The following is a 24,354-nucleotide window of genomic DNA, read 5'->3' on the forward strand; positions in this document are numbered from 1 at the left end:
GAGAGAAATAATCTGTACTGTTATTGCATTGTTAAACATGATCGCTCCATTAAGTTATGCAAACCTATTTCTTCTCGTTAAATCATGTTGCTGGCATAATCGTGCTTTTCATGATTTCAGATTTTTTCCAAACTCTAGCAAAATCCATGTTTGGGGTATTGAGGTCAAGTTTACATGATTTTAGAAGTTTAATTTAAATTAATCCACTGTCTTTACAACCTCAAGTTGAGTTTACTCATGTTTTCAAGGCAGCAGGTGAACTTTAAGTTTGAATGTTTTGCCACAGTATAGAAAATAACTTTCTGTGTCACATTACACCGTTGTGGATCATTTTCCTTTTCTCATTTTTTCTCATTCTGTTTGCTTTCTTACATGTGATCTGTAGAACTCTGGACTTTACACTTAGACATTGTAAAAGAGTTAGAATAATATTGGAACAGATCATACAGTTTAACAGGAAAGTTAATGACTACTGTCATTAGGGGAAAAAAGCATGCAAAGCAACTTTGAGCAAATGCGCCACTTCCTGTTATACACAATTACCACTTATTCACTCTGTCCGCATCTGAGAGAGAGATTAAAATTCTCATTTTCTTTAGTGATGCTAGCTATGATGCTTGGTGACACATGACAGACAGAAAGCCTAATCAGTGCATGAGCACTCTTTTTTTTAACCGCATCTAATTAAAATTCTGCAGGCTGAAAAGAGGCTTAGCTTTGATATCGGCATCGATGTGACATCATGCGGTTAGATTATGAATCATAGCATGTGTGTGGCTTTACAGATTGGGAATATTTTCACCTGGGGTTGAAGTACTAGTTTAATTAACACTGAATCACATTTATAATGAAAAGCACCATTATTTTGCCATTTGTTAAACTGTTAACAGCTCAACATGCACAAACTGACAGATTTTGTTCCTTGTATTAATCAACCATCTGTAAAAACCGGTCCTGTTGGTCTACAGTTGTTTTCTGAGTTTTATCCTAAGGGTACACAAACTTTTTGACTTAACTGCACACTTCTCTACTTAGGGGTTAGCCTAGGGGTTCTTAACTAGGGACCTCCACGAGATCGTTAATCACAAGAGTGTTTCTTTTTGTTATATTTGTCTAGGAGAGATCGGTTGAACGGGCTCTGTTAAGCCTCACATAAATATAGTTGCATAATTTAACCGTTTTAATACATTTCATGCTTCGTCTATTAGTTATATCTAAAAAGGTATTTATATCGGGTTTAGTTCTATTAGTCTGCAGCTGAAATCGCTTCCCGTCTTTCATACCGTGTACTCTGTTACTCTTGTTTAAAGGAAATGAAATAGTAACCTATTACTAATCATGTGAGCATGAGGCTTTCTTGAAACAGTTCATACCAGTGTTCTTTTATTTTTAAGTAACATATACCATGTTATAGGCCTGTGGTAGCCTAGTGGTTAAGATGTTGGGCTACCAATCGGAAGGTTGTGAGTTTGATCTCAGGTCCACCAAGCTGTCACTGCTTTGCCCCTGAGCAAGGCCCTTAACCCTCTATTGCTCAGCTGTATAAAAATGAGACAATGTAAGTCGCTCTGGATAAGGGCGTCTGCCAACTGCTGTAAATGAAAGGTAATGTACCAGGGTTGTTAAACGGGAGAAGCTGGTACATGAATGCCCTTTATGCTTTTGTAAATGTATCTGTATATATGTACAGCCAGCGTGATAGTATAGCTTCACACACTATGTTTATTGTGTTGTGTCTGGATTTGCATCAGGGCGATAGGGAACAGCTTACCATGTGGGCCTGTCTTTTTAAGCCTGACAGTGGGCGGGGCTTCGTGAGGAAACAGGTGTGTGTTGATAGGGATGATGTCATTGTTTCTGGATCACCTGGAAAAACTTGCTATACACACACAAGACAGCTGCTAGGCACCGATCAGCTGCTGATCTGCTGTGAGTACAGTCATTTTACCTGCTTGTGTCATTTGTTTTGGAATAAAAGATTTTATTTATAGTTAGAATCTGGAATACAGGATTTATTGCTGATGTGTGTTTTGACCTTCCTGAGATATAACCTTACCAACACCACTAACAGCTAAAAGTGCTTACTGTACTTTATATTGCTCAGTCGAAAATGCTTTAATACGCAATTTATATAGCTTAGAACACTTTAATAAGGTAAAACATCATATTCTATAGCACTGTAAGATAAATGGCACATTTTTTACCTGAATCGGCTTCATTGTGGAGTATTTTACTAAACATTTGATGTCATCTCAGCTTTTATGTGGCTGTAAGGTTGCATGGTGTGTTACCTCCTCATTCTTTACACTACAGGCTCTTTTTTATCTTTTACTGCAGGGTAACTTGCTCAGAAAAATGCTTCCCTTGAGCCAAGTTAAAATGAAGATGACTCGTGGCTAAATCTCTACATAAACCATGCTTACATTTTTTGTGAACTCTTATGCTTTAGTAGGTTTTAGGAACAGGAACAAAAAATATCTGTTCCCTGCTGTGCTTTGGAACAAGCAGGCCTGTTTGCATAGGACATATAGCTTTAGTCAGCACATGGGTGTGTGCGCTGAGTTTGCCTATTGCTTCTCTGTTGTCATGGAGTTGTGCTGGATTAAGTGTGTGTGTGTGTGTGTTTAGGTTTAATGACATCAGGGCGAGGTGTCATTCAGTGGCGATGATGTCATGTAGGAAGTAACTAGTAAAGAACAGGTCCATGGGTCTTTCTGTCTCTCTCTTACACACACACACACACACACACACACACACACACACGCACACACCAGGATGTATAGGTGGTGATCACTTAGTCATGATCACTATCATCCATGTAGCACAAATGTCTATTTGTTCTGTGTCCTGTAAATCCCCTAAGTTATGTCCTGAACACTTCGTGGTTGGCATTGACAATATTTGGAAGTGCTGCTTTCCTCATCTTCTTGTATTTGGATCCTTTGTATTAGACCACATGTGGGAGAGATCTGGGAATTTTTTGTGAATTTAAATAAAATTACTAAAAAAACAAACTATGACTTCTGGCCACAAAAACGCACTAGCAAATCAGAAAACACAACAATTTTAAAGAAACACAATAGCAAATCAGTTGCTTGTTGCTAATCGGTCATGGAGTCTTTTATATAGATAGCTTTAATGCAAACTTAACACTTTGGTGTGAAGTTACCTAAATTACCATATAGAAGTGTAATTCATTAGAATATAAGTCACCTTATAGCATGTATAAAATAACTTTGCTTAAATGCACTTAATATAATTAGAAGCATGAATAAAATAATTAAATAAAATGATTTCTTTTGTCTCTATTTCCCCTTAATGTAAAGATTCCTTTTTCAATCTCCACAGTATGAGCTGGAGTCAGTCAGTGGCCATACTGTAAGTTATGTTCCCTAGGACCTGAACTTCCTGTTTGAGTTAATGCTGTTGTGTGTTTGGTTTTGTTTCTCATTTGGTTTGATAATCTGTTTTCACCTTACGGGCCACTGTACTCACATATACATACAGAACAAAAAACAGGCCTCTGATATGGTTCTGTGGCACTAAAATGAGTGTGTGAACGTCAGTCATCAGTGGAGATATGTGGCTTTAGTAGACAGCTCAGCCTGGCCTTTTCAGGGTGAGAAGAGAGAATTGGTGTTTGAAAGGAAAGGGAATGCATTGTTTCAGGAAGGCCTTTTGTCTTCCAGCATCAGCTTTTTTTGGGTGAATAGCTTTATTGTGGGAAACTGTTCTGTTCCCCCTGCCTCCACTCTCAGTAACACTATTGAAAGAAATTCTGATTGTGTTTTTTTTTTTCTTTTTGAATTGTCTGGCTTGATTTCAGTTTTTCTGTTTGTTTCTTCCTACTCTGTGTAGTATCAGGAAGCAGGCTTCCCCCCCATGTAGTGTGTTGTTTTCATGGTGTCTATGATGTTCACAACATTCAGTCTGTACAGATGGAGCCTGTTTGGACTCGAGTGGAGACGGCTTTGAGACTCAGTTTCAATATGCAGAACAAGTGGTGTGGAGACTGGTGCTTAAAATTCACAGCTGTGGTTTTGAGTATTTGTACTTCCAAGGAAGGAATCTGTTTATAAATTCTGCAGTAGGTGCTGCATGGAGTCCCACCGGGAACAAAATGGTGCACAAATCCAGGACTGGCTCTGGCTTCTTGTTTTTATGCTTTGAAAACAGTGAGATCCAGATATCCAGATATCTCTTTTGTCTGGAATAGTCTGGAAATGGACTTCACATGCCTTTTGATGCTTTAGGCTTTGGTGTGGCTGAATATCTTAGTTTGTAGTTTATTAAAGTTACTGTATCATTCTGTTTCATGAAACAAAAGCCTTCAACATCTGCCAATGTAAAGTTCAGCATGAGCTTGTCCTCCCTTCCTTCCTCCATGAATTCACTGAAAGCCAACAGTGTTGGCCTGCAGCAGTTCAGATTCGAACAGCGGCTTTGTTATTGTAAGTCTTTCATCTACTGTTGGGAAAGCTTTTATATGAGAACTACTGAATGTGCTTGTTTTTGGCTTCCATATCATCCTTCCCTTATAGTTAGGTAGGGTATGGCTTTTGTACATGTGTTTTTGAACATGGGATTTATGAACGTAAGATCACCGATTACTCCTCTGTATCACTGAAATGCCTCAGTGATGATGACTCAACACACAAGTTTCTTTTTCAGGTTGCAGTGATTCAGGCTTGTAACATGAATATTTCCTTAGAAGGGATGATTATATTTTCTTAACCATGTACTGTATGTGTTACCGACATGTGGCCTAGACCGGAGCTGCCAGTTTGGCAACTCTGTAAAGTGGAACCTTAAAACACAGTTACAGATGGTTAATTATCCCTGGGTGGAGAGTGAGGTTGTGGTTCATTTTGACTCAGTCATCACTGTGCCAATAAGCATTTTGGGTTGCTGAAAATTGCTACTCTTGCAGAAAAGTTTGGTGATTAGTGTCTACCTTAAAGCTCTGGGCTTTATGGGCTTTCTTTATGCCTGCTGCTGGAGAGAAATAATAACTTCTGGGATCTATTAAATTACTCATGGATTCTATTCATCTCAAGCCAGTCTGCATATATACTGAATATATGAATTACTGTAGTGGTTGCATGTAATAAGAAATAACAAAGGTTGATTTTCATTATTTTGGAGCTCACTTTAGGGGCAAAACCCTAAATAATACATCGTTTGGCTCAATCTTTTCTTGGCCCTTGTTCAGCTTGTCAAACCAAATCACATCAAATCAAGAACGCCCAAATGCATGTCAATGACTATGTATTGATTTTTAGATCTGCTGCATGAAAAATCTATATATTCTCCCCATGTACCTTTTATAATTAGAAACCTAATGACCAGCCAACTGTACTTTGATGTGAAGGAAAAAAAAGATGAAACAGATGAAGTGCTGAAACAATGGTACAAATGTTTGTCCTAGATATGACCCAAGCCAGAGGTTCCTCTAATGCTTAAAATTGATTACTGTGAAAACAAACTGAAGACTGCTGAAAGAGAACTGACTAGTGCTAACGTACACTACATGATGATGCTTGTTAAAGAGGAGATCCACTGACACATATTACTGTCCCTATGCCCCAAAGCAGGAATGATCATGACTTGTCTTGTTTTAGCTGATATTCAGTTCCTGTCTATCTTCTGTGTGCCACACACTGCAGTCGGGAAAACTATATACGTATAAAGCATTATTTCTTCTGTTCTCTAACTGTCTGTTTTTGAACAAACAAACACAAGGATGTATTTTGACATCTTGTGAATCAAATACGTTACCCCTGGTTCATGATGTCACAGTTGTGACTTTAATTTTTAATGCATTTTCTTGGACATACACTAAGAAATGTTCTTTTTGTTAGACTCGGACATGATTGTGTCAGACTGAAGTTTTGTTCCACGTTTTCTAGTAACTACATTTACTGGTATTCCACTGTTACTTTTTTCTTCCTCACGGTAGAGTTCCGAACAAAATTTTCCTGAAACCCTTTATTTTTCTGTATGACAAGTACTGATAACATGACCCAGTTTCCAGTGAGTGTGGTCTGTGGTGTGAACCGCAGGTAGTGAGTGGCGCCTGTCCTCCCCCCCCCCATCCTGTGTGTGTGTGTGTGTGTGTGTGTGTGTGTGTGTGTGTGTTTGTTTGTGCCTTGACATGTTTTTATATATTGCTGGGGACCAAATATCTTAATTATAGCAATATCTAAAAGTTGTAACATTCTGGGGACATTTAGCTGGTCCCCATGAGGAAAACTAAATTTTTCCTGCTTTTATTTAAACAGAAACAGGCAAAGGTTTTGGCTACGAAGGTTGGGTTAAGTTTAGAATAGCATCAGTTAGTGGCTGTAAAGTGCAGTGGAAGGTCCTAACAAAGAGAGAGGCACACACGTGTGTGTGTGTGCGCGCGCGCGCGTGTGTGTCAGTGATGAAATCTGTTCAGTTTGGTGAAGGGCTGAGAGAGAGAGAGAGAGAGAGAGAGAGAAAAACTAACTGGACCTACAGAGGGAACCCGCTGCGTCCTCAGTACTTTCACACATCATTTCCCTAACAGATTAATAGAGAAGGTGAGTCGATGCATTTTTCCTGTTTGTTTTATTATAAGCCTTTTATTAGCAGACTGTTGCTCCATCCAGGCAGGCGTGAGACTAAACCCACACACACACGCACGCGGACACACGCGCGCATGAGGAAGTTTGGAGCGAACTAAATAAAACATTTACTTTTCTTGAAAAATGATTGTTCAAAACCTGTAGGAGAGAAAACAGTCAGTCCACGCAGTCTGAAGATATATAATGTGTGAAGATATAAATTGCACCCAGTCGCCCTAACTCTCTGTTCATACCGTTCTATGTATCCGACATTACCGAGCATTGATGCACGACTAACACTTTCCCACTGTGATTATTCACGTTATTAAATAAATATATATCTTAAGGTTTTGCTTATATTATATTTATTGTTAAATCGAGTGCAAGGTGTTTCAGCATCTGCACTGCTGCACGCGCACACATGCTGTAAGAAACCTGTGATTGGGTTCGGATTTAAACCCGAAGTGGGCGTGGCCTATACCAGAAGCGTATTTTCCCCACAATATATACTTAAAATCTTACAGTCAGCATGGTTTATGAATTCGGGTTGTCAGCTTCAGATACAGCACACAATAATTATTAATGTAAATAACATTTTAATCCTGCTTGCTGTGCTGTTTTGGTTTGTACCTGCTTGTGTCTCTTCCTAATGAATTTAACTGGTTTTATTTCTTGGAATTTACATTTCCGTTATTCGCCAGACGTCCTCATCGAGAGCGACTTACATTTATCTCATTTATATAGCCGAGCAATGGCGGATTAAGGGCCTCGCTCAGGGGCCCAGCAGAGGCAGATTGGTGGCCCTGAGATTTGAGCTTATGTCCTTCCATAAGTAGTCCAACACCGTAACCACAGAGATAACAAGAAAGTCAAGTCAAGTCAAGAAGCTTTTTATTGTCATTTCAACCATATATAGCTGTTGCAGTACACAGTGAAATGAGACAACGTTTCTCCAGGATCAAGGTGCTACATAAAACAAAGACAGGGCTAAGGACATGTAAGTAGTCTTAGCCACATAAAGTGCAACTGTGCAACCTGGTGCAAACAGTGCAGGACAAGACAAGCAAGACAGTGCAGGACAAAAGACAGTGCAGGACAAAAAACAGTGCAGACATTAAGTTACAAGACAATACAAAAAGTACAAAAATGCAATACACAAAAGACAATAAACAGTAACAGAAACAGCGCCGACCGACCGGTGTAAATACTGAATGTTCAAACAATATTTTGTGCAGTAAAAGAATGAACAGCAGCAGGTTCTTAGCAGCAGGTCCTTTGGATTATATATGGAGTTGTGCAAAAAACAGCAGATGACTGAGATATTGTCCAATATGTGCAAAAACAGCAGAAAAGTGTGCAAAACAGTGTGTGTGTTTTGTGAGGGTCTGTGCAGTCCATACAGATGATGTGTGTGTATGTTGTGCTCAGTATAGTACAGTTCGGTTATTGAGAAGTCTGATGGCTTGTGGGAAGAAACTGTTACGCAGTCTGGTCGTGAGGGCCCGAATGCTTCGGTACCATTTTCCAGACGGCAGGAGGGTGAAGAGTGTGTGTGAGGGGTGTGTGGGGTCATCCACAATGCTGTTGCCTTTGCGGACGCAGCGTGTGGTGTAAGTGTCCATGATAGAGGGAAGAGAGACCCCAATGATCTTCTCCGCTGTCCTCACTATCCGCTGCAGGGTTTTGCGATCCGAGATCGTACAGTTCCCAAACCAGACAGTGATGCAGCTGCTCAGGATGCTCTCAATGGTCCCTCTGTAGAACATGGTCAGGGTTGGGGGAGGGAGATGTGCCTTTCTCAGCCTTCGGAGGAAGTAGAGACGCTGCTGGGCTTTCTTGGTGATGGCGCTGGTGTTGAGTGACCAGGTGAGGTTCTCCGCTAGATGAACACCCAGAAATTTGGTGCTCTTAACGATCTCTACAGATGATCCGTCGATGTTCAGCGGAGAGTGGTCGCTCTGTGCTCTCCTGAAGTCCACAACCATCTCTTTAGTTTTGTCCACATTCAGAGAAAGGTTGTTGGCTCTACACCAGGCAGTTAGTTGTTGCACCTCCTCCCTGTATGCTGACTCGTCGTTCCCATTATAATATAAGCAAACAACTTCTACTTTCGGGACCTCACAGCGAATCACTAAGAATGAACAGAAGCTGCCAATAAGGCCACGCATTTAAGTTAATGCAGCATTTGTCTCACAAACCTTATATCTAACTGCTCACTACATGAAGGTAAAACACCCCACTTTTTATCATGTTGTACTTCTGACATTTTTGCATTGCCATCTAGTTAACTCCCCAGACCCATGTGGATATATTTATAATAACTGCAAACAATAGTAAACCGAAGCAGTGCTTTTAGTTTCCTGGAGGTTTCTAAAGTAGATTGTATTTTGAGGAATTGAGATTTGCCTAATGCCGATCAGTTAATCTGTACTTTTGTCCGCAATGATAAAATGCAGGGTAACAAACTTGGAACTCTGGTATCAAAATATTTTCTAAGGCTCTGGCTTGTGCAGGATAGTTATGCATATTTTTTAGATTAGAAATTTGCATGAAGGCTTCAGTCAGACTACGAATGATACCGTCTAGGGAGTTTATGCAGTTTTCTCCTCATTTGCCTCATTTCCCACCCCTGGTTAGCTCTCCCCTATCACATAGCATCTGCAAACTATGGAATACGATTTGTTGTTGTGATCTTGTGGTGATGTAATAAATGTTGTTCTGATGTTTACCTCATGCACTTTAAATAAATGCTTTTTCTGTGTGTCTGTATGGTAATGTGTCTGTTTGCCACACAGGATTTGAATTTTTGCTCGTATTTGTAGCGTGTAGGAGAGAGTAATTATTACTACCTGATTGTTAGACATCCAAAAAAAATGTTCCCTCCAATTTTATATAGACTTTATATACCAATTTATGAGTCAGAGGTCAAAAAGAAATATTTATTCCGAATACAGTGAAAGGATTTACCTTTTAATTTAATAAATTAAATAATTTTAACAAATTCCCTTTCCTCATATTAAATCTCCTGTGTCTCATCGGTCTGGAATTGTTCTTTATTATTATAACTTTATCTAATAGATAGTTATCTAGAACATGAATAAACAGTAGCACACTGATCTGCTTCCTCATGTAACATTTTAATAGTATGAGGTGAAGTGAAGATTTTACAGATTGTTTGTGAATAAAGAGGGTCTGATCTTCTAAGGTTCTGTAGTTCTCAATCCAGACGCACTTAAGAGAAATCTGCTATGTTCTTCTGTGAAAACTAAAAGCTGTGGTATATGCTGTAGCTTTTGGATCTCTAACGATCTATTTTCTCATAAGAAATGTTCAGATTCAGTTATTCAGAATCAGAAGATTCACCAAATTACTCCCACAGTCCCATAGACCTATAAGTGATATGGGCATTAGTCACATGTTTAATTGCATTGTCATGCGATTTGACAAAATCCACATTGGGTTAACTTCAGATCAAACAGATCCAGCTAACAGGCTTTGGCACACTTGAGAGAGCAAGCAATGTGAAGTAAATCCTCCTTTTGCTCGCTCTGCAGAACATCACAGAGATGTCTTGTGGGTTTTTTCAACACACTTTGAAAGAAAGATGAGATTCTGCGAGCACCTTCGGCTTCATCGTTACTGTTCCGGGTTAAATAGGCGTTCATGTCAAGAGGATATTGACTTGTGTGGCAGAGGTAATGGCTCCCTTTACTGTAATTTATATGAAATTGCGTGTCTACAGGTATCAGCTGTCTTGAGTGGGTTTTATCTTTCTGCCCTTCCCTTTGTCTGTAGCTCACCACTTTTTGGTCTGTCGTACTCTTCTAATTTTCTCTTGCTGACTGAATGAATCACTTGTTCAACTCGATTATTTATATCATGTTTCATGCCCCTACAGAGCGGCCTTTATACTTGTGAATGAGAATCGTCCTGTGTGCTGAGGATTAATCATAGGAAATGATGCTAACAAACAAACAGCGAAACTGCAGATGGCACATAGACAGTGTTTTTTTAAAAAAAATTTAACAATTACCAAAATTACCTTTGTATATCACAGTTTGAGTTTGTATTTACGTAAATTAATATTTCAAGCATAAAGGTACATCCTTTGAACTCTCTTCACGGTCATCGTATGTTATGTGATATCTGTGAAGTTGCCCACGTGATCTTTGTTTACTTCAGGTGTCAGATGTGTTTCCAAAACTTGTGGTACTTTTCCTCACTGACATTCAGATTTGAAAAATCAATACAGGGGAAAAAAAAAAAGAATGTGTACATCGTATGATAACAGAAACAATAGTAGCTTTGTGCCCTGCTGGATATATGGTGAGACTTGGAAGATATGGGTTTGGGCATAAAAACAATGATTGTCCTTTTAATATATTAAAATAGCTTTTGTTTTTAAAATTCTTAAAAGTAATGTTTTTCTCATATATTGGCTTGTCGGATGACTTAAACCTAACTGAGGTTGATCTGTTTGTATGTATAGCACCATGGTTCCTCCTACACTCTTACAGAGATCAGATTAATTCAGAGAATAAAGCAATTTTTGCCAGAGAGCTCACTATTTATATCATGTTTTCCTCTGGATTGATTTATTAACATGTATGTAGAGATTTACTGGTTGTGAGTTCTAAATCTAATGTCCAGTATCGATGTGGTGTAATGAAACTTTAAACTAAAATTCAGGACACACTGCTCCGAAAACTATAAGGGATTGCAGACCGCTTGTCTTTCTGAGAAAGCATTCAAATGTATCACTCAGCTAACATTTTCACTGCTGTTGCTCAAGCTCGAGTATTTACCATTTAATCTAGCTGTAAAATGTGACACTGTTATAGATTTTTAAGTCCTTTTCCTGTCTAAATTTTAAGACTTTTTTTTCCACTAGTTTGCTTTTTGACAGTTTTTAGCTAAACCCTTTTTGCTCTAAGTTTCCCTTTCATGGTATGGCATCAACTAATCTCTATATTAATACAGTTTAGTCATTTTGTTACATTGAAATTAAGGTTAAAGAAAATCTTTATACCAGCTGATGAAGCAAGTTCACTGATTCTGGGTCAGAGGTTTTATCGTGTTTAATTTGATGACAGACAGAATTGTAGTCCATGTATTATGCCATATGACACTTTCTGTTACCCGACCTCGTCTTTCTTCGCTTTCAGGACCGGTGGACCATGAATCAGAGAATTATAGCTCTATTAATGTGGACTTATGTAGGCCAGGGCACTTCTCCTGGATTAATTACCCTGGTCTCTACCAGGACCTGATTGCTAAAGGAGTCTTTGGCACAGAAAGTATTAAGAACACTTAAGTTAGTATACCGTTTCTTTATAGAATAATCAGCCTCTCAGAATTGGATTGGGGTTTTGAAATCTTGATAATTACTACTTGCTAATTAAATGTAAATGAAAACCCTTTAACAAAGAGCCAGAATGTTCGGCTGGTATGGAATTCGATCACAAGCTCGTCCGATTCATGTTGACTATTAAAATATCGTAATTGTAAAATAATAATAATCAATGCAACTGTAGAAATTGTGTATAAATGTGAATTGATATTTGCAATTATGAATATTTATATAGTAATTGGTGCTATTGAACATATGCTTACTTCTAAACTTTGACTTTGGAAAGTTGATTTGAAAAACGCTATAAGATTCCCAACGTTATGTTCTCAATGTTCGGAAAGTCTGCTGAAGACATGTGGCTTTCTTGACATCTGCCAGCCGGTACTGTAGCTATTTATCCACTTGTCTGAGTCAAGCTTTTGTCCCTGTTGGATATTTTCTCACTGTTACTTCAAGTGCATTTCTGGCAAGTATAAAAGCTGTTGGTGTTAGACCAGAGTGTGAAAATGCTTGTTGGTGAGATTTCATTAGTAGTGCACATGCAAGCTGCCAGCACGAAAATGTCAGGCTGTGGCGTCAAAGGGTGGGAGGGAGGGTGTGTGTGTGTGTGCAATTTCTCACTTTTGATGATTTTAGCCATCATTCATTTCCAAGCAAAGTTGATTAGTCACAAAGTATTGCTTTGTTTAATCGATTTATGTAGCTATATAAAGGTTGTGGTGGTAAGAGCTCAGGAGCTCATTTCTCAGCCTGTTCAGCCTCTTTTCTGTTTTTGGAAGGTGGAAGGAAATCAGATGAAACACACAGGGAAAACATGCAAAACTCCCACATGCACAGTACAGGACTGAAGCAGAAACCTATGCAAAAGCATTACTTGTTGGCCCACTTACGTAGCACCATCAGCTGCATAGATGTGGACCCAAGGATGTTACAACTTACAAATGTGTACAACAATTTTTTCATAAAGAAACACAATAACTTCTTGAGCTTTAGCTACATTGATTTACCTTTAACATCTGATTTGTTCACTAAATCCCAGATAATTTTTCCTTCCCTATTATTTAATTGTTATGGAGCTTGATTTCTCTAAGCCTTTGTGTTTGGTTATAAAAAGCAGTCAGCAGGAATTGGGATTTGCCAAATGTTATACCCTCTGGTCACATAATCGGTCAATTTTCAAAGTGGAAATCTGGGCCACTTCTTTAAAATGTTAGCCATGACCAGCTCTGGCCGCTGAAGCACAGGCCCAATGTTGATGGAAAAGTTGATAATTCCAATGTCCATAGAAATGCTGCCATTACACTGTTTCTTAGCTCCCCAAGATGTTTTTTTTCTTTTTCTTTTGAGGATTTGATCAATTTCCCCTGAGCTGGCAGATCTGGATTATTGTGCTGGTGTGATTTAATGCTTTGGGCCCATAGCTGGCTGTCCATAAAACTAGTATGATATTGGAACACAAACTGAAAAAGACATTTAGTGTAAAATGGGAGGAAGTCATTCACTTACTGTTGTGTTGTATAACTGTTGAGAGCTGAACTCCTATCATAGATGTTTGGTCATCAGTGTGCCTTCTAAATTGCACAATTCATTCATCTAACCACATTGAAAACAGTATGAAGCCGTTTGGGCTTTACTGGGATTTGTAATTGTTGAGAAATAAGCGAGATTAAAAATTCTAATTCAATGGCTGTCTCTCTAACGTGGTCAGGTCCTTAATGGATTTCAGGCTAATGGCTGTGCAGATAAGTGAAGAAGCAGCCAGGAGCAGACTAATGGCATTACAAGAGTTTTGACTTGCTATTAATCCGTCACTATCATCTCTACTGATTTTGACTGATTGGCCTAAGCAATTACAAAATCAACACAAGAACTGGCAACTATGATTCCAGTGACCCAAATTTTAATAATGTTTAGGAAAAGATTATTGACTGTCGTCTGTAAACAGCATGGCCGTATAATTTCCGTGCGTGTTGTTGATTAGATAATAGTGCTGTGCTGTGTGCTTTTGAGCCACGGTGGTGTTAGTCACTGTAGTAAAACTGGGCTGAATTTCACATGAAACAGATTTAAGAGGCACGACACGGTCAGAGGCAGGCTGCTTTTGCATCAAAGAAGTGACGCACACAGTCCATCCAAAAAAAATTATTAAATAAATAAAAGAAACTCAGGTCAAAACCAAATTTTTGTATCCTGATCACAGAGGTGAGAATGCACAGTGTAATGGCAAAACATTTCCAAGGCGATAGCAGGAGTTGTTACGGTAAACATTTCATTGGATTTCTGAGCCAAAGTGTCCTTCTCTACTTGGAACTATGAGACATGCTTGTTTACCGGTACTTTGTCTCTGACCAAAGTCATGCTTGTTTTCCAGGGCTTACTGTAGGCTCATAGAGACATACAATCTGGAAGCTAAGGAGCTTCTTACTGTACATGAGGTTAGGTTTTCCTGCCAGACTAATCCCAGTGTCTGATCTGGCTAATCTGTTGGCCAGACGTTACACGGACCTATCCTACACACAGACAAAACGTGGTGGTGTTTGGCCATTATAATGATCTTAAAGGAAAAATTCACCATCGCAACCCGCCTATCAGTATCAAGTTACACCCTTCAGGTGTGCAAAAGATTGATTCCATCATTGAATTCTGAGCTAACTTATTTGTCTTAAGCTAAGTTTCACATAGTTTCTGATGGTAATGGAAGTCTGTCCAGCGCTCATACAGTACCTCCCCATCTGTACAATTACAGATCAGGTTCTACTTTTAACATTTATTGTAATACTACTATCAGGTGCCATTGTGTTCTTCACCTCATATAGATCTCTAACTTATCTTTTCCTTAACTACACATAGCTGCATTGTCTCCGCTACTTCTACATTAGATTTCACGTTAATAAGGCATTATCACTTATGTTGGATATCGGGTAACTTTTTCTCCTATTAAATGCCATCGTTACTGCACTAGCTATGTCTTGCCTGACAGTCTGTCAGACAGCTGCTAACTAATACAGTATTGACCGACAAATTAGCACCCTGATCGCTAAACACATTGTAGATATTGTACCATATACATATTTAACGTGTTTCAAGGTGGAGGTGTCATTTCATTTCAGTTTTTTTCTCACAACGGACTGTGAGTAGTCAAAGACAGACATTAAATCTAGCCCGGACGCTCCTTTACTGTCATTCTTTCCACTCTGCCCATATTCTCACTACAAAACTGCCCTTGAATCTTTTTGTTTAAAGGACAAATGGGTGTTGACAGTAGCCATGGGCATTTCAGGCAGATGATGATTTCAAGGTATTGCTTGAATAATATTCAAGTATTTCGGACTTCTGCTCATACACACACAAACATGTATTCCAGAAAACTGTATCTGCTGTGCTGTGTATTGTACTAGGCGGTTACTATGTATATTATACCATGTTATATACCTAACTCTAGTTAGGTTAAGTGGATCTTTGTCACCTTAGCAGACAGTCATGATAAAAAGTCTAAGCTCTAAGTTCTAAATCTTTTTACCTCTCACTTTTTCTTCCAGATCTGAAGTGTGAATTTTCACACCCGGCTGGTATGTTTACAAGCGAGGGAAAGACAAGAAGCTGACCTCTTCTCCCACAAAAATATTCCGAGGGGCTGTTTCGGACTGTGGTGGCCAAAGTGGAGATTAGAACAGCCCTCACAAACCTTCGACCCCCTGCACAAAGGCCCATGAGATTCCATGAAAAACACCTCAGACAGATGAGAGAAGTGTGAAAAGTAGAGGACGTGTGTGTAAGTCAGCCCGGGACAGCTCTATTGAAATTCATGATTTTATTTTCACCCTGCCCCTTGGTGATGCTTTATAAGCCTGAAACTCGGAGCAAGCCAAGGAATTAGGTCATGCTAGCCCATGAAAGAGCTCTTTTTGGACATTTTATTCTAGTCTTGTCTGTTTTGAGAATATGACCCTGAGGTTGGTGTTACTGGGACAGACTGCTTGCTGAAAGCCAATTCCACCATGTCCTGGAAAAGGAACTACTTTGCATCAGGCAGCAGTGGGCTACAGGGCATCTTTACCCCACGCACCATGACCTCCATTGCTCCCAGCAAAGGGCTCAGCAATGAGCCAGGACAGAACAGCTGCTTCCTCAACAGTGCTCTGCAGGTAATACACACTTTTACAAACACAAGCCGTCATACATGAGTGCCATAAAACCTGACAACTTGAACTTTTTGTAATTTATAAACCAAGTATAACGTAATTATTCTTCTTATTATTGAAAAATTACTTAAGACCCTACGCATGGTTTTCTGGGTTCAGAAAAAATTTCACCCCTGATGTTTTAGTATGTATTCCTAAGCACACAGATACACAGAAATTAAGACCACAATTAAGCATATTTATAAACTCAGGGACCTGGGTAATATACAGCAAGATTATTATAACCAATATTATATTATAACTAATAGAAAATACACCATGAAAGTGTAATATTACACAACACAGCATGAGATCCATAAAAAAGAAATGAAGCATGTTAAGCTGAAGCATCAACCTGTGAAATTATCAACTGGCTCAAACTAGTTACAGAAAATGTTCCAGGATCAAGCAGTAATTATGGATTATTATTAATGTATTTATCTAAAAGAAGAATCTGCACTGTGTTGAAGCTCTAGCCTAATCCAATCCCTAACTCCAACACCAGTCCCAGTTCTAACCCCAATTAATCCCAGTCCTAACACTGACTCCAATCCCAACCCCCAATCCCTTAATCCCAATTTTAATACTTAACTCCAGTCTCAGTCCTAACCCCAGTTCCAACCCCCAATCCTAACACCCTAACATCAACCCAAATTCATTTACCCAAACCTTTTTACTACCTGACCGCCCTGAAATCCAGCTACAACAGATTATTTTTCTCATGGCTTTCCAGAGCATCTTTTGTGTCTGTGCATTTTTCTAAGTGATCCTTATAAAAGCTAATGGACAGGGTGTGTGCTTTTAATGTATGCTGTGGCAGAGTGAAGACCTGACACACCCCTGTTCAAGGATATTAGACATTCCAAGAAGAGGAGTGGACTGGGAGTCTTCAAAATTCTGTTTTAATCAACTGTTTTATCTGGAATAATACGAACATAATAAACATAATGAAATTCAGAGGTACACTAGTCATGCAATGCAAAATTATAATGTTTAGCGTAGGTTCGTCTCACCCACAATGGTGCCAAAGCCACAGGTTGTCATACCAAGCAATCATGAACCACGCCTGATGCCACCAGTTTCATCTGGTGTTTCTCTTGCTTGTTTTTTAAGGAAAACAATCAGCCACACCATGTTTTTTTCATATACCATGTACCATATTTATGCAGATTAGATTAGCCAATTCTGGATTAGTCCAGCTAAAATGCTAAGATTTTATATGGACACTACTGCGTTTTATTCCAGACTTTTTTTATGTCATGGTCTAGTAAGATACTCCAGCAAGCATAAATGCATGTCTTGCCAACTAAAATCCCCTGTCATTTACAGCGCACTACTCCTTGCTACATTGGGAGGAGAATGTAATTTAAGGTTTCGTAACCTAACTGCAAAGGTGTACAGTGTGAAATGGCTTGTATCTTTTCTAAAGCATCTGTTAGGTAGGATTTATGCTGTCTTTTAATAGTCTTGTATGTCACCTGTTATATAATTAGCTGCCCCTGTTTAAAGTAATATAATAAATTAATGAAGCAGAATTTTTTTTTTTTGTATTTTATTTAGTTGTTTTTTTTTTTACCACACTCATTATCCCCATTTGGATTTGATTAGTTCCCATACACCAGCCAGCTCTTTACTTTCACATGACCACTGCCACACTGGGAGGTCATCATATGCTTCTCCATAACACCTGAAGCCTCCACTCTACTGCTCATGCAGCAAAACAAGGCAGCGTAACACTGGGAAGAAATTAGCTGTCCGACTCCTTTCACATACACAAGCTCTCAGACCCCCATGATTGGCTTGTGCTGATGTGATTGACAGGGGAGACACTCTGTAATAATTTATTATTATTTTTTAATTTATAAAATAAAATAGTCAGTTTGTCTATTTTCTAAGATCAAGAAAACGTTAATGTTCTCATATTCCAGGTTTAGATTAGATTAGAACTGCGATTATGAAATGTATGCAGTTTAGTGACAATCTGCATTTTAAACTGGCCCTCGTCACTTAAAGAAGGAAAAGTAGCAGTCAGTAGGGGTTTCTTCTTGGAATCTGTTTGGTTTCATGTAACATGAATAGTAAATGGTTAAGTTATAAGTTCAGTTAGATTTTATTTTATTTGGCAGCCCTAATGTCAGTTTCTGAGCTACACCAGGAACATTATAATAATCAGTCTCTGTCTGAGCTGATGCCAGCATGTGAGGTCTGGTGATTACAGGGCAACCCAGTAGTGTTTATCCACACAAAAATAGTGTTTTTCATATGTTTTAATGTCTCTTCCACCTAGGTTCATAAAAATTCTGAATCAATGCAAAATGCAGTCAAACTGTACATAAACAAGTACAAAAAAACAATCATTGTATGATTCCTAATCCGTGTTTATCTTCATAAAAAAAATGCCACGGTTCAGCTGTAGACATCACGTCATGATTCACACAGCAGTGTGTTCAGTGGGATAGACAGGTTAAACATAGACTTGTTTACAAATTTCGTATTTGCGTACAAGACATTTTGCAGAGCATCCGTCAGTAACATGTCATGAGGTAAAGGAGCTATCTTTTTTTTTTTTTATGTTTATGATGATGGTTCTGGAATTTAGACTTTTGCTTCTTGCTTACATGAGCAATGTTACACAGCTCATCTGCTTTTTCATGCTCAGTGATGACTCAAGCCTGTGTGCTGAAGAGCCCACAAACAACTGTCATGCACCCACTGGCTAGGACAATAATTACCCAGCACACAACCTGCCATTAGGTCCCCTCTATTTTTAGATTACTGTATAACCAGCAATATGGATTTAAAGCTGCTTAGCCAGATAATAATGCCTCCGAAGCTACAAATTAGTGTCAGTTATGAGCTGGAGGAGGAGGCTGAACTGCTCTATTGTATTGTCTGCTACTATGAGGCATGACAATATGTCGAGACAGCAAATCGTGAGGCTGGGGGCGAAAACAGTAATTTCTTTGTCTGGAATTAAATGCGGTGCTTTAATGAGCTTTTATTAATACTCTCTTTGAGGATCGGATTTCTGCCTGCACTGGTCCCTGGGTGATTAAATACAGCTACAGATCCATGAAAAGGATCCATGCTGTGAAGAGAAGCCCTAATCAGGAAATGCCAGAGTGGCACAAGGCAATCGCCAAAGGACTAGCTATGAATTTACTAACAGAGACCGGATGCTTGTGTTTTAATGCCTTGGCTTTAACAAATGGCTTTAGAAAACCTAGTCAGAAATTAACACTGATTTTTTGTTTTGTTTTAGTTGTTCAGACTTTATCTTAAATTAGTTATAAAATGGCGGGACATTAACATGTTCACATTTACATGCTTTGAGGTTTCTATCAATTAATACATTAACACTGGTTTACTAAATTACAAATTTAGGATACCATCAACCTAAACTATTTATTTATTTTTTGAGTATACACATAAAACAAACAGGAAAAATAAGAGCTTGTTTAAGTGTTTCAGGAAGAGGTAGGTCTTCACCCATGGTTTGATGATAGCCAGTGACTCAGGTGTTCGGACATCTCAGGCAAGTTCATTCCACCACCTCGGTGCCAGAACAGAACAGAGTCTTGCTGTAAACCTACCTCTTACCCTGAAAGAAGGTTTCTTTCTTTCTTGTTTTTTTTAAATCTTTCTTTCTTGGTTTCTTTAAATAATTTATGTAGCATACGTTCCCTGTGAACTTTCTCGGTAAATATCTTGTCCTTTACACTATTTTATGATGTAATCGTATGCCTCTAGAACCGTTTTTTTATTTTTTTTTTATTAAGGCTTTAACTTCTGGTGGATATGAAGCATTCAGCCCTGACAGGTACTATGTATTTACCCTGTGTTGTGGCTTATAAATAGGCCATTATGATTTGAAGTTAACATACAAAGCTCTTTTTGGTGTTATGTCTAGACTGCTATTCCTGAGCTGACTTGCATTTTCGAATCATTCATATACTAAACCCTCTCTGCAAATGAGCAGTAATGTCCTTATTCATGCCTTTGAAGTTTAAGCAGACTTTGTGTGTTCAGTACACTTCATAGCCATGACCTGACCTAGTCCATAATCATCCTAACTCGGTTTATTACGGATTGGTGATTGAAATGAGAAGGCAGAAAGAGAGCACATTGCTCAGTATGTTATTCCAGTGAGCTATAATTTACTGATCCATCAAGCCGCTCCATCTCGGGTTGATGATTAATGTATTGACGATGAGAAGACAGTTATCCCAGTAGGATGTTTATTCTCCACCAAATGTACTTTTACATTACCACCATTTACACAGAGCGTATTTGCACATTGTCGTTTTCCTTTTTGTATTGTTTCCTTTTGCATGGGTTCTGGGGTAAGAATCTGTACAGACACAGTATTAAACACTCAGCCTTTTTTTCTGGTTCATTTTGAAATTCTATAAAATTAAATGGTATTTTGTCAGACTTGAACTTATGGACATAGACAATGACTCCCACAGTCGTACATCATTCTTTCTTTTGTGTCTCGTGGGTGATTCAGTACTTCCAAATCCATTTTCAACAGAGAGAAACACTGGCTCTGTGGATCAGACATCATAACTCGATGCATATTTCACAAACGAGACGTGATCAGCGCAGACATCATTAACCAGTTCAGAAGTGAATAGGATAATGTATTTAATTTCTTCACCCGCTCTGCAGCGGAGCTGATTTCAAACCAAGGACAGAATCAAGGACACAGCATGATGGAACAGAAAGGAAGAGCCTGTGAGAGAAGGGACAGTGTTGTGTCTAGGCTTCTCATATTTACAAACAGTCTTATTTCCCTCCACCCCTGCTGAGTCAGTGATGCACTGTAGCTCATGTTGAGGGCCGGATATGTAATCAGCACTTTCCTGTTATGTTAAATGAACACCAGAAAGAGGGTTTGAATGTTTCTATATGCACCATCCTTTTGCAATGTTTATGGTATGAGGCAGGTCACATCATACCACCAGTTTAATCAGATCTCTCCAATCACAATTCACTGTCATGTGTTGTTGAAATGAAAGTTTTTCTTGCAAACATTTGTTCTTTTTTTTTTTATCAGTCTGCCTGCCTGATTTTTTTGTTCTTTCACATTAAGAACAGTTTTGACCTTGTTTTGATTCCAGACGATGTAAAAATGTTACTATATATTTTATTTTATCTTTTTTTTACCCCACAGATAACACACACACACACACACACACACACACACACACATACACATAATCATGCACCCCCGTCAGGAAGCAGACATAGTTACAGAAAAAATGAGCTGATGGCAGTGACCAGTGACCAAACAAGAGCTATTCCTTCCTATTTCCTTCTTTCCCTCTATCTCTTTTCCTGTTCCTGTCCTCGCTATCTCATGCATGTAATGTACACTGCAATGGTGTCATTTTCTCCACAGGGCAATCTCATTGCTATCTGATGTACCAGATTCTCATAGCTCTTCAAAGCTTCGGATATTTGACCCATTTGCTGTTGACTTTCGTCTCCAGCGTTCACTTTTAATCACTTGAAATCCTGATGTATCTATCTTTGCTTCATTGAGTTGGAGTGATTCAGCTGGATGATTGAAATGAATCCATGGACTAAACCTGATATAATATCCTGACATGACTTCAGCTGTTTTTAACGTGGTTCATGTTGAACCGCTTTGAGAAAGATGTGTCCGTCTGGCACAGCAGTAATGAACAGAGTGAGCTGGACTCATTGTGCTATCATCAATGTACCATTATTCTTCATTTCTTTTGCTGTATGAATACAGAACCAAAGTGTAGTGATGCTGCCTGTATTCCCCTGCTGTTACTGTTGATGTAGAGTTTTCATTTTTTACAGTGTTTGAATAGACTCTTCTGTAAACTCTTTGGCTTCTAGAGCAATCTTCCAAGAATAAAACAGTTTAAATTAGTCTCCTGTGATTTCCGTCCTGTAAATAATGAGGCAGATACATACACCAGTGGCATAATGTGTGTGACAATGTGTAATCATCTGTTTTGCTGCCAGTGGAAGAGGTTTATTGTTTTATGAGCAGAAATATTCATAAAATGCAGAAAATATTCTTTTTGATAGGAAAATGTTCAGATCATATGTAACTTTATTTGCCTACTTTTTTGCCCCTACTGTGCAGTGATCGTTACATGCATTAGATCGGTGTTGATATATTTATCTGATCTCTTCGATGTTTTTGTAGTGATTTTACGTCTAGTTAAAAAACCTAGAACTTATAGATTTGACATAGACATCCCTTCTTACAGTTGGGAGTGCCTCTTTAAACGGAAGCTTAATCTGTGCTGCTTATGGAAAAAATAAAACTTTACAATACAGGTTTGGGGCAGTGTTGGCTTCTGGGTTGTTGATCAGAAGGTTGGGGTTCATGTCTCTGCACTGCCAAGCTGTTGTCACTGTTGGGCAATTGAATAGAGCCCTTAACCCTCCCTGCATCAAGGTGCTGTATCAAAGCTGCCCCTGAGCTCCAACCCCAACTTACTCAGTTGGGATATGCGAAGAAAAGAATTCCAGTGTTCTGTTATGTTTATGTGGCAATAATAAAGGTTTCTATGCCCCAAATTCATTTATATTCCCTTGTAATGTTTATGACTGTTATCTGACAAGCCTGCCCTGCTGTGGTCAAAGATTCACCACTTTTTTGTTTTATATCAACAGCGTGCAATTTTTCTGTTCTGCCTTGTCAAGCTTTTAATTTTCACTCTGAAAACATGATCTTTTCTGAGGTCATCAACTGTCTTGGCACTAAATTGGCACCATTGTCTGTTCTAAGGCTGCTGATCTCTGGTAAGAAGTAATTAGGTAGATCATGTAGTACTGTATGTTATAGTTTAGTATAGATGAGATAGGCAGTGATCCCTTACAGGAGTGATGTGGAAAACATCAGAGGCCACTGTTTGATATAGTAATAACTTATTTATCCCTCCCTCTGTTCATCCTCAACATTGTTTTGCTTAACAATGGTTCTTTCACATAGTAGTGATGAACTTGCATCCTTTTAGTCACTACATAAAGCTGTAAGTGCTTTAGCCACTGTTGTTTTAAGCTTCAAGTAAGAAGAAAGAAAAGAACCACTGGGTGGGTGGGTGGGTGGAGGAGGGTTCTTAACAGTAAGAACATGCCGGGACAGAATGTGGTCTTCTGCCACTCTACATCTTGCCTCATAGGGAGAACCACTGTCTTTTCCCTTGCTTTCATTTTGTCTTCTGTCTTAATTTGATGTCAACCTGTCCATGTCTTTTCTCCATCTCATTTTTATATACACCCTGAGCCTGGCATCCTGCCCTGCAGGTATTATGAAGTGAATAAGACAGCTGACATCTGATAGATGAAGCACCTCAAGCATCTCTGCTTGTCCTGTTGGAGGAGCTGGAGCAGTATATCTGTGCATTTGGTATAGGCAGAGGTTTCTGGGTTGTTATCCTGGATTAAGGAGTCCTATTTAGCAGTAGGTATAGAACTGTGTGGACTTGGCTGCACTTTTGATCACGGTAATAGAAATCTTGTTTTTATAACTTAGAGCTTTTTTTTTTTTTTTTTTTAATATATAGAGATTTTTGGGGAAAAATACAAAGTGTGAAAAGATCTGCCGCACTGATTTGCGCAGCGTGTTGAATATTCGATGTCTGAAGAATTCAAGCTCAGAAATTCAGCAGGATTGTATGTAATTATATGCTGTATGACTTAGCAATTATATCCCAGGTTCTCTGAAGAGCTTCGCACAACACTTTTTCGATTTCTGGTGTGATGAGCTAAATCTTTGTTGGTCGCATCATGGTTCTTTGTTTTATTCCTCCCTTACAGGTCCTCTGGCACCTGGATATTTTCCGCAGAAGCTTCCGGCAGCTAACCACACACAAGTGCATGGAGGACTCTTGCATCTTCTGTGCTCTCAAGGTAAAGGCTAGCATAATCACGTATTCTTGTCAGTGTTTGTAATCCCTATTGATGTTTGGTTCATATTCCTGCGTGTTTCTGTACTCGGTGCGGACAAGTGGATATCTGAGATCTGGTCGATATTATGTGGGAAGGAAAATGTATTTCGAATTGATTTGAGGATGTATGGTTAGCTTTACCCCAGGTCTATTTTTTCTTAAGTAGAGGCTATTGCTGTGTCTTTTATGTGTACCAATTATATGGCATACAAGGCTAGGGAGGATGAACAAATTGTGTTCTTTCCTTCCTCTTGTCGCCATCACCTTATGCTCGTTGTGTCTTTTTTGCCTCTACT

At 38.9% G+C, this 24,354-nt stretch overlaps 1 protein-coding gene across 5 annotated transcripts in view; it reads left to right on the plus strand.

The window, feature by feature from the left end:
* usp54a (ubiquitin specific peptidase 54a) overlaps positions 1-24,354 on the plus strand; it is a 57,974-nt gene that overhangs the window by 7,485 nt on the left and 26,135 nt on the right. For 2 of the 5 annotated variants that reach the window (XM_027174966.2, XM_047812229.1), the window contains exons 1-3: positions 6,409-6,563; positions 15,477-16,082; positions 23,928-24,020. In XM_027174966.2, the coding sequence (XP_027030767.1) occupies positions 15,936-16,082; positions 23,928-24,020 (240 nt within the window). In that variant the 5' untranslated portion in view covers positions 6,409-6,563; positions 15,477-15,935. Of the gene's footprint in view, positions 1-1,842; positions 1,930-6,407; positions 6,564-15,476; positions 16,083-23,927; positions 24,021-24,354 lie in introns of those variants that run through there. The other 3 variants (XM_027174967.2, XM_047812230.1, XM_027174965.2) reach the window with 3 other exon arrangements.

This window comes from Tachysurus fulvidraco, chromosome 4 (assembly GCF_022655615.1).
Source record: "Tachysurus fulvidraco isolate hzauxx_2018 chromosome 4, HZAU_PFXX_2.0, whole genome shotgun sequence".
In the NCBI taxonomy this organism is placed as follows: Eukaryota; Metazoa; Chordata; class Actinopteri; order Siluriformes; family Bagridae; genus Tachysurus; species Tachysurus fulvidraco.